Source organism: Protopterus annectens, chromosome 16.part0 (assembly GCF_019279795.1).
Source record: "Protopterus annectens isolate FY-2018-M chromosome 16.part0, PAN1.0, whole genome shotgun sequence".
Lineage (NCBI taxonomy): Eukaryota > Metazoa > Chordata > Ceratodontiformes > Protopteridae > Protopterus > Protopterus annectens.
The window spans coordinates 804,277,440-804,288,981 of NC_056750.1; the positions used below are offsets into that span (position 1 = coordinate 804,277,440).

Sequence of the window (11,542 nt, forward strand, 5' to 3'; positions counted from 1 at the left end):
CAAAGAAACTGGAAGGAACAGACTGCATTAATTTCATTAAAGTGCAAATAAGCAACTGGACTGGTGCTCTACAGCAGGATTTGTAAACTAAGAGGCACACCTTGTACACATTCAAAACCTGGCTGTGAGAATGCAGCCAAGACCCATTAGTAAAGATGCAACCATAGCAGCAGAAAGCGCTACTCCTGACAAAACTGTGCATATGAAAAAAAAAAAGTAAAAACTGGGGGAGATGTCCACAACTTCCCAAAGAATGATGAGCAGTGTATGAGGTGTCTGCAAGTGCCTCAAGCTTGCTGTGGTGGTTCCCATAATACCTCATATCCACCAGGGATTTAACATGGACTCCAAACTCTGGATGCGTGTGCTCCTTAACCCCCAGTCCCCATGAATGGCAAGTAGGCTTCACTTCATCGATCTGTTCTTCCTCTCTCTGACCAAATGCTCCAGTGCTAAGGTCATTAGATAACACAGATATCTTTCTATGCCAAGAAGTTAGCAAAACAGCTACAAAAGATAGCTGTCACAAATACGACAAGTAAAGATGCACACATCTCCCACCTGACAAGACTGTCTTTCAGTTTTGTCGATCACTGCTACAATGCCATCAATCAGAGTGTATCAAACTGATAAAATAATTGGAAAGATTGCTGTCCTCCTCCTCCAGCTACATAGAGTCAAACATTTAAAATTAACCCTCCATAACTTCAAGTACAGTATCCAGTCTATGAAATGGTTTCTTAAAGTAGTGCATCCATTTCATTCATATCCAGGATAATCCTGAAATGCTAGATAGACATGCACTGAAATTATAATGGACTTGCTAGCCATAATTTAGAAATGTTTTGCAACTGTACAGGGTACAGTTATTTTTTTCATCTGTGCCTCCTAGTGGCCAATCACTCCAGTCACTCCTGCAAATAGTGCGTGCCACCATCATCCCCCCACAAACGGTGCATGCCATCATCGCCCCCACACACAGATGGTGCGTGCCATCATCATCCCCCCCACAGACGGTGCATGCCACCATTACCTCTAGTACTTATGCTCACTACTATCTGGCCTGCCTTTTAAACAATGCTGCTCTTCATCCTGACATGATTCATTTGGGATTAAAAAGGTACCTCCTTGCTAGCCCACTAGCATTTCTACCATTTAGCCAAGAAGCAGTATGAGACGGCTTCAGAAGTGTGTCAAGTAACACTGCAGTAATTGCTTAGGCTGTTAAAACTACGAAACAGAAAACCATCCCTTTCCCTTAACCCTCTTGCTCATTTCCCATATTTAGACAACCTGCAATAACGCCTCAAAAATGAGATTTTAATTTCTGTACAGCCTCAGTTCCCCAAGGGCAGTGCATCAAACATCCTTATTCCTTTCTTTGGGAAAAGGTTACTTTTACAAGTTATTCAATTCCTGCTCCAAGAGTGCATTCCAGAACTCATACTTCACAGTTCAAAAGCAATGCATGCAGAAATCGCACCTCTGACTATGAATTTACTTTCCTTCCTGAATGCCAAGTATTATGCAAAAAAGTAGTAACAGTAGGATAGTATGGCTGTGTAAGAACTGACCATAAGAGCAGATGTCCTATTGATCACTATTGCAGTATTCCAGTATTCCAAACAGTTGTTTTCACAGCTGACATCTGGCCAGGGTACCAAAGCTTAACCTTCCCTGAACCGTACACCCAAAATATTATCTCAACTTACAAGCATAGGTGCACATAAGCATTTTTAAGAGTGTAGATTCTCAGGCTATCTCAAAACCAGCAGCCTGAAGACCTTTGAGAGACTGGTCAGCTAGAAGTGGCCAAGCAGTGGGTGGAGAGAAGCCCCTTCTTGGTCCTAAAGTCCTGTTGACAGGGCAGCAAAAGGGAAACAGAGTATGCAAAAGGGGGAAGAAAGGTGGGAAGCAATACTGTAAAAGTGATCAGCAGGACATGTACTGTTATGGTAAGTTCTTGCACAACTGTACTATGTCCGGACAGAGATCGCTGAAAGCAGAAGAATAGAGTCTGATTACTGGACAGAGTTCAAGAGTCCAGAGAGAACTGACTGAGCAAAGGCAGCTCTGGGTCTTGTAAAGGCATCAATTCTGTAATGTTAAGTTGAAGTGTGTATGGAAGACTAAGTGGCTGCTTCCAGCATTACTCTGGCATAAACCCCTTTGTAGAAGCCCCCCCCAAGGATGGCACTGTCCTAGTATAGTGAGCTTGAGGGCAGGTAGGCAAGGCTTTGCCATGATGTGAGTAACCAAGGAGATGGACTTGGAGATGCAGCTTACAATGCTTTGTTTAGATACTGCCAGGCCCAGTTTGGAGTCATGAATAAAACAAACAGCTCTGACTTATGAACAGATTTAGTTTCATCCAAATAAAATCTCAGCTGTGTATATCTAGGAAGTGCAAAAGTCTTTCCCCCTGCTTTGTGGGTTGGGAAAGAAAGGAGGCAGGTTGATGGCCTGATTGAGGGACATGTTCACTGCCTTAGGCACAAAGGAGGAGTTAACCCTTAGGGACACCCTGTCCTTGTGAAATCGTAGAAAGGGTGGAACGATTGTGATGCCTAAAGTTCCGAGACTCTCCTAGCAGAAGTGAGGGCTAGTAGTAGGACACTTTTCCAGGTGCAGAACTTGAGATTTGTTGAAGCTGCTGGTTCAAATGGTGTCAAGAGTGAGCTTTTCCAGTACGGACCCAAGAAGGGGGCGTGGGCTTCCTTGGGGGTCTTAGGTGCAGTACCCCTTTTAGAAATCGTTTGACCTCAGGCTTGGACACAACAGCTGGTCTGAGAGGCAGACAAGCAGAAATGGCTGACAGGTGGGCTTTGATTGAGGAGTATGCCAGATTTGTATTCAAGAAGTTCACACAAGTACTTTTGGAAAAGAGGAATCTCAGATTTTTGGGGGGTCCTGACTTTTTATGACACTAGAAGGAAAAGCTTTTCCATTTGGTTGTGTAAGATTTTTAGGTGGTGGGTCTCCATGCTTCCTTGAGAACCTGCAGTATGTCCACTGAAATTGATACTTAAAAGGGATCAGAACCATATCATCCATAGGCTTAGGTTTAGGGATAACAGGTTCAGATGAAACAATGATCCCTTCTGCTGTGTGATGAGATTCACCCTGTGTGGCCACCTGTGGTGAGTGCCGCAGCCAGAGGACAGAGAAGGGAGAACAAATGTTGCCCTGGCCAAAATGGAGTTCCCAGTAAGATTCTGGTTTTCTTCTTTCTGGGCCTTTAGTAATACTGTTATAATGAATAGGAATGTAGGGAAAGCATAAAGAAACGTCCATATCCACTGAAAGGAGACAGCATCTGTTTTCTGGGCAGAGGTGAAAGGATTCCAGCTGCAAGACAGAGGTCTTGCCTGTTGTTCTTTGTGGCAAATAACTATAGGAGGTGTTCTCCACCTGTGCAGAATGTCCTGGAAGATCTGCATGTTTAGTGTCCATTCATGAGGGTCTTGGGTGATAATCCCTATGACTATTCAGGGGAGAGGCCTCCCATATCTGGGGTCATTCTGATGTTTCTCTAGAAATTTCTTCCTGGATGCCTTCTTGCATTTCAGAATTGGTCTGGATACTTCTAATAAAGGGGGTGGGCTTGACAGGGTAGTTCTTCTGGTATCTGGCTATAAATGTAAGCAGAATCTGTCTACAATCTTCCATACTTTTGCTATAAGGCTTTAAATAGGTTGTCTGCCTGCGGGCTGAACAAAATATTCTTGACTAAGGGTAAGTCAAGGAGCTTGGCTTTGAAATCCACTGGCAAAGGTGGGTTGCACAATTATACACACCCACAGATAACAGTGGCAGTGGCAACTGCTCTGGAAGAGGTCTCCACACATCATCATAACTACATTTTATACTCTTGTCTGGCCACCTGAATGACTTGATTAGCCAGAGACAAAATTTGTTGTTTGGACTCTGAGCCCTGGGAATCCAATGATATCTTGTTCAAAGTGTTGAGGATGGACAAAAAATATTTGGTCATCTGGTCTGGTAGTTAAAAGCCCTGAAAGCCAGAGTAAAGGAAGTATACACCTTCTTTCTCCAGCTATCCACAGCCCTATTTGTCCTTATCTCAAGGGAGAGCAGTAGCACTGAGTAACAATTTAGAAGGCTTGTTTGAGGATATAAACACTGCAGATGGGTCTGCTTTGGGTTCTTGTACAGGAAATTACACTCATCTGGAACTCTGTAGAACCCGTCTGGCTTTTTGGGAGCATGAAGCTGTAAATCTGGAGCTGTAGAGGTACACTGGAAGGCATCCAAAAAGGCCTCCAGGACTGGAGGGACAGGTGAAGGGGCAAGAATACCAATTTCCAAGAGACTGTAGTAACTTTTCCAAACCTCTGAAAATTTGTCTAAACTCCCACTCAAAATGTTTCATCATGTTTAAAATAGTCTTCCAAAAAGCCTCTTCCACAGGGGAGTGGACTTGAAAGGATTAAGCCACAGAATGGTCAGAGTCACAGGCATCTTCCGCTTCAGCAGACAACGATTCCACAGTAATTTTCTGAGAAGGAGGGGGGGGAGCTAATAAAGAAGGTGGTTTTAGAGCCATAATCGCCATGAGTAGACCTTGATAGAAGTCCATCCACTCCTCCTCTCTACAAGGAAGGGGTGAAGGGACATGTTTTATCTTTTTTTGTTTAGGTGTGAAATCCGCTTGAACCAAGCAGAACATCTCAGATCCCTGACATACCTCACAATGTTTCTAGAATCTTTGCCCTGACTCTGGTCCCTCCAAAATGACTAGTTATGGCTCCCCTTTTCAGCAGTTTCTTTCAGTTGTACGACCTTCTGACAACATACTGGCCTTGGGTGGGGTCACGGCAGAGGGCATCAAAGGTAGACTCAGATGCACTGTGGGTTTTGTAACATCAGCGGGTGCGCTGGAATCAAACTGAGCAGACCAAGTGTTGAGGGATGAAGCTACATCTGGGTAGGTGGAATACATCATCTTGGAGCGAGCCAAATGCTTAAGATGTTTGGTATCTAAAAAGTACTGAGCACAGACAAATAGGACTGCAAAGTCTCAAGCACAAAGGATTTGCAAATGAAGCAGGCCCTGTAGCGATGTTCCATGACATGGGAGAACAGACACTGTGTATGGTGGCTTTATAGGGAATTTATCTACCGCAATTACACTTACCCATCCTAGCTAATAACTAACACAGATATGACAAAACAATTTGTGTAAGTAAAGGAAGGCTCCCCAATGGGGAACTTGTCTTAGCAGCTACAGTACCAAAGAACATACAAAGATCAGTCTGACGGGTGCAAGACCTGTTTTCAGGCTGGTGGTGAGATATAGCCTGAGGACCTACAATTTTATGTCTGCCTATATACTGCCATGCTGGCAAGCTGAAGTAATACCGACTTACTATCCAGGAAAGGTTAAGCTTTGGTATGCCACACGGATATCAGTAATGAAAACCCATTTGGAATACTGCAACAGTGATCTCAGGACATCTAGCTTATGCCATAAACTCTGAAAACAAACAACTACTCTATTCAGTAATGAGCATCAATATATAAAACTCGATGTCATTAATTAACACAAAGTATATGACCAGTTACCTGCACATCTCCTGGAACTTACCCTGGTTTAGGAGGCAAAGCACTGGGAGCAGTCATTCCAGGTTCCACCAAAAGTGTCTCCACAACTGGCACAGGTGATGGAGTGGCAGAGTCACACGAGCCTACACTCTGCTTGTCAGACCCAGCTTCCTTTGCAAACTTCACCTGCATGCCAAAAGTTATTTGAATAGATAAAACTGCCGTTAGTGCAGTTCACAATTCAAACCACATCAGAAGCTCCCTAAGAAAGCAACATTTTTAAAACACTGAAAATAGCACTACAATGCCAGATGTTTTGATATCTGTCTGAACAAATTTTCCCTGAATATTTCTGGCCATTTTTTTTTTTTTTACTTAAGTGGCTAACCCCCTTTGACTATGCTGGTCTAAAAAGATGCGCTTGAATACACACTTCTGGCAAACTAATATGGAAAAATCCATCTCAGTCAGAGCTCAGTTAAGTAAATATTCTCAAACACCACAAGCTGTTTCATTTAGAGCTATAAGAAGCACCACTTAAAACCTCCAAGTGTCCAGAAGATTCACATATTGTATAAGAAAGCACAAAATCATTTTTTTTTTTTGGGGGGGGGGGTCAGCAATGCAAAGATACATCCTGTCTTGTCTTGTTCTTCAAGCTTTGACAATTTCTTACTCCCAGGATTTTGCGTTTTAAGTTATTCTACATACTTTACTGCAGTATTATTATGGTCTCCTAAACATGTTTTAGAATAATTGTTGGTCTATAGGTAAAATCCTTCTGAAACAACCGTCCTGATTATTTTACTAGACCTCTAATGTCCAAGGTGATGTGCGGGTGCAGATTTAAGGAATAAGACTTGCCTCCACCACCCTCCACAACTGCAGCACTAGTTATCACCTGAATGATAAAAGACTTTATCCAAAGTCGGCCTTTTGCTTCCTTAACCACCTGCAACTCGCTCATGTATGTTTTATGGATTTTTCTGTATAATCCTCACTATTTTTGATATCTTTAATTTTGGCTTCTCCTGCTTATCACCAGGACACACTAGTTACCAATTATTATTCTCCATTTTTCCTTATTTATACATAATCTCCACTTTTATTTTTCCTGTTCTGTTTAATGTTAACTGTATTTTCAGTTTTTCTGTCTGCATTATTTCTCTAGCATTATGCTATTTTCACCCCCTGTAGTTCCCATAATACTAGTTCCTTTTCCCCACAATTTTATTCTACCATTAACACTCCTTTTTCTGTTTGTATCTTCCGTGGTCTGAACATTTTGGCACTTATCTTCGCTCCCCATGTACTCTAAAACATTACACACTCGTACTACTATAAAAGGACATCAGCTATTTCCTTACTGATTGTTTCTTCTCCAGCTGGACTTGCAGTTCCTAGTGGATTCTTCCCTGCTCTACTCGGGCTCACTACACTTCCCTACTCTACCCCCAAATCTCACCCACCCTCAGTACTCCTAGCTTTATACCCCCATGCTCCTACTTCCATTTTAACCAATTAATACTATTCAAGTACTAAATATCATTAATCCCCCTCCACCATATATCAAGCATATTCCCATAGAATCAAACTACATCTCCTGCTTTCACATTATATTCATAGTATAATATCTACCTTAATCTCTTTCTTTAACCGTTAAATTACTCACCTTCTCAGGAATAACCAATTTTGCCAAATTCTCCACTATATAACATACAAGCCAACACCATATCCCCTACCACAAACACTCATTATTTCCATTTTTCTAAATTTCCTTCTCCTCCTTCAACTAGCATCCTACCATACCATCTACTACAAATACCCACATCACTTCTATAACATCAGATAGTATTACTCCCTGATAATACTAACAGTTTCTCTCTTATAACACCAGGTCTCTCTAAAACACATAACCTCTCCTAAAATTAAACTTTTAAAAGACAAATCCAAACTAAGTCTCAATATTACCTGAAACAATCTCCTCTTTCACTCAAAATACTCACCTATTTTTCATTTCCCTCTCTGGTGATTTTTACCCTAACCCAGGCCCACCCCCTACTCCTGGTTCTTCCCCTAACCCAGGCCCACCCTTACCCCTGGTCCTTTCCCTAATCCAAGTCCATCCCTTACCCCTGGTCCTTCCCCTATGCCAGGCCCATCCCCTACCCCTGGTCCTTCCCTATTCCAGGCCCATCCCCTACCCCTGCAAACTCATCCCAAAGCAAAAATCTTAAAAGTATTACCCTTAACATTCACAGCATTTGTAACAAGATCTCAGACTTTCATGCCTGGGTTGCACTACACACTCCAGACTTCTTAGCTGCCTCAGAGACTTGGCTAAAATCTAATGTAAAATATATTAAAGTGCTCCCTCCAGGATATAACTTAGACTAGATAGACTACATTAAAAGCTGGTGGAAATGCATTATTTTACAACAAAGAAGCAGAAAACTGGAACTGGAGTAGTAAAACAGTGATTTATTCAGGCAAAGCAGGACAACTTGTAAAATAAACACTCCACAAAGCAAACTCATGCGTTTTCGTCCGAGCACCTCCCAGACTTAATTAGATAAAGACAGCTGCCACAGCAACCCTTATATATAAGCTTAAACAATCAATTAGCCAATCAAAACTGTTAATGCATCAAATTACTCATGATTAAAGGAAAAATATCTTGTATACAATAACTTAATTAAATGACAACCAGATATCAGTATTACATATCACAAAGAACACTTACAAGATTAAAAACACCATGTTTAAAACACTTGATATAAAAAATATGAATTTAATATATATTTTTAAATGTTGTTGTATCTTTCGGCTTTTCCCGGTTAGGGGTCACCACAGCGGAACTCCGGTCCGCTAATGATTGGCAGTAGATTTTTCGTACCGAGTTGCCAGCTGTGACATACAACCTTCAGTGAAGGTACGCCCATTCACGCATGTCTCCACACAGAAGACACTTTAGCTGAGAATCGAACAGGACGTCTTTCTGCGAGGCGACAACGCTACCACAGCACCACCACCGCATATTTTTATATATATCTTTGTTAATTTAATGTTAAAAACATATTAAAATTTTAAAATTATTTACTATAAAATTATTTTACAACAGTTACAAACTACTTAGACCCCATCCCTAAATTTGAAAATGCTGAACAACTCATTAGCATCCTAAAAATAAACAACTCAAAAAACCTATGCATAGTTGTCATTTAGATTCCCCCATCACAGAACATCCCCATACTTGAAAACATTCCATCTTGGATCACAGGAAATATCCCCTATGAGACAATTATTCTTGGTGATGTTAACAAATTGGATAACTCTTACATTAGCCTCTACCTCTATAAACCTTTTCAATTTCTTCACAACTTGTACAATCTCTCACAAGGTATGACATATATATAATAAACAAGGATCCATACTGGATTGGATCATAGCATCTGACACAAACAAATTTACACAAACCAGCATCTTTCTCAACACACTACATGACCATCTACCCCCTCCTTTGCCATCAGAATATCCAAACATTCTCCTAAAAAGCATTTTGATAAATCAGTTCGGTACCTAACAAAATTTAATCTAGGGTCCTTTCCACACATACTAAAATCTACCAACTGGACTATGCTAAAAATTCTTCCTCCTGATGAAGCTGTAAATAACTTTAATACTGTATTTTTTAGCATTCTTAACAGTTTAGCTCCTACTCAGATGAAAATAATCAAAATTAATCAGGCCCCATGGCTGTCAGCCGCCACCAAGCAACCAGTGTCCCTAAGAAATAAAGCATGGAATGAATGGCTAAAAAATAAAACCCAAAACAATGTACAGCATTACAAGCAACTCCATAATAAAGTCAAAATCATCATTTCTGATAAACAGTATTATACATATCAGCAATCTAATAACTTACACAACCCAAAAACATTCTGGTCATCAACTCACTTCTTAAACCAGGCACAAAACAAAATCCTAACACTCTCCCAGACAAATCTCCCTTCAAAATTGCCTCCTACTTTAACTCCCACTTCATAGACATTATTTCTAACCTACTGTCAAAAAATACTCAACTTTCACCTTCAGTAAAACTTTCAGTAAATCAATCCTCTGCCTACAACAATTCTCAGCCAAGTACAAGTAGTACTAATGTTATTCACTGCCCTATTGCTTCTGCTCATACCTTTTCATGTAACCCAATCTCTACCAACTTTATAAAAAAAACTTCTTCTAAAACTCAACTCTACTTTCAATTCAGCAGATAATCTTCCTGCTCAATACCTCAGGCTTGCTGCTGAGTCCAAAGCCTACCCAGTCAGTAGTCTTATAAACGGACCAATCACAGAATCATACCTCCCAGGCATTCGGAAGAAGTCTTTCATTATCCCTCTACACAAAGGGGGTAATTCCTCTGATCTAACTATCCCCCCTTTGAAATCTTATCACCACTGTCTAAAATAACTGAAAAATATATCCATATACAACTCATTAATTGCCTTCTCCACTAAAAACTACTGTCTCCAACCCAGCATGGTTTCAGGCCGATGCCGCCGATCCTTCATGGACATCATAAGCTATGCTACAGATTCTGGTCATCTTGTATCTGCACTGTTTTTAGATCTCTCTAAAGCTTTTGGCATAGTTTCTCACACTAAGCTCTTATATCCACTTTCCTTACTAAGCCTCACATCCTCCACCCTGACATGGTTTAAAAGTTACCTGTTGGATAGACAGCAGTCAGTAAAGTGGCAAGGCTCCCTTCCTTCCAATCATCACTGAAGTACCCCAAGGCTCCCTCCTTGGCCCGCTACTTCTAAACATCTTCATAAACAACCTTCACTTAGTTTCCCATCAAGCTACTTTAATTCAATATGCTGATGACTCCACCATAAACTGCTCAGCAAGTAACAGTGCACCCAAGAAGCTTTTTCATCCATTGAACTCTAGTTAAACGACTCCCAACTATTACTCAGGCCCAACAAAACAAAACTTTCACTTTTTTCCCTAAAGCTCAAACATCAAATCAAATTTTAAAATGTATTCCACAAACAACACTTTAATTGAAGCAGTGCCACACACCAGCTGCTGGGTGTAATCACTGATGAAAACCTGAAATTTGACTTTTATATCCTAAGCAACAAAAAATAAATAAATAAAACTCACCAGAAACCAGGCATGCTCTGCAGGCATTCATGTTTTCTTAATCAGTCTAATAGAATCATTCTTGCTAACACCTACCTATTACCTTCCCTCTTGCATGGTGCCAATATCCTTACTAATCTCCAGACCTCCTCCTCCTTATCAAAACTTGAGGCCTGCTATAACAACATAGCAAAACTTGCTACAGACTACCTACTCTACTCACCACTGCATTTCACTTCAAGCTCTACGATGGCTCAAGCTACTACGCCTTAACTTCATAGAACTCTTAACTAGCCACCAACATTATCTGTAAGCCCACTGCCTGCTCTGCTCTAACTTCTCTTCTCTCTATCTCCCCACTAGATCTCCAAGATCCAAAGACAAACAACTTCTATTAGTACACTAACCCAAGAAAAATACAGGAAAATGCCTCTACTTACTCCATCGCCAAAGCCTGGAATGATCTTCCCACAAATATCAGAGCAACTGCCATTTTTCTCTTATTTGGATGTGCCATAACAGAATTTTTTAGCAAACCATGGATCTAATTTCACTTATTATATACTTATATACTCTCACTTTAACTTAACCTACCTTTAACTACCTTTTCAACTACCTTTCTTTTTTACTTCTCCTTTAAATACCTTCCCCCTTCTGCTTCCAATCTTTTCTTATCACATTTCACTTTCTATTTCCTCTTACAGTATCATTAAACTACCTTACTGTTCTTTCCTACAAATAATACATTTTTGCTACAATAGCTCCCTACTTTATATATATATATATATACATACACACACACACATCAAATCAGACATTTTCACTT

The 11,542-nt window shown here is 40.6% G+C and overlaps 1 protein-coding gene across 1 annotated transcript in view; it reads right to left on the reverse strand.

Moving 5' to 3' along the window:
* Positions 1 to 11,542, reverse strand: part of FKBP15 (FKBP prolyl isomerase family member 15) — a 1,242,294-nt gene that overhangs the window by 740,281 nt on the left and 490,471 nt on the right. The window contains exon 10 of the mRNA XM_044057970.1: positions 5,609 to 5,751. Within this exon, the coding sequence (XP_043913905.1) occupies positions 5,609 to 5,751 (143 nt within the window). The remainder of the gene's footprint in view (positions 1 to 5,608; positions 5,752 to 11,542) is intronic.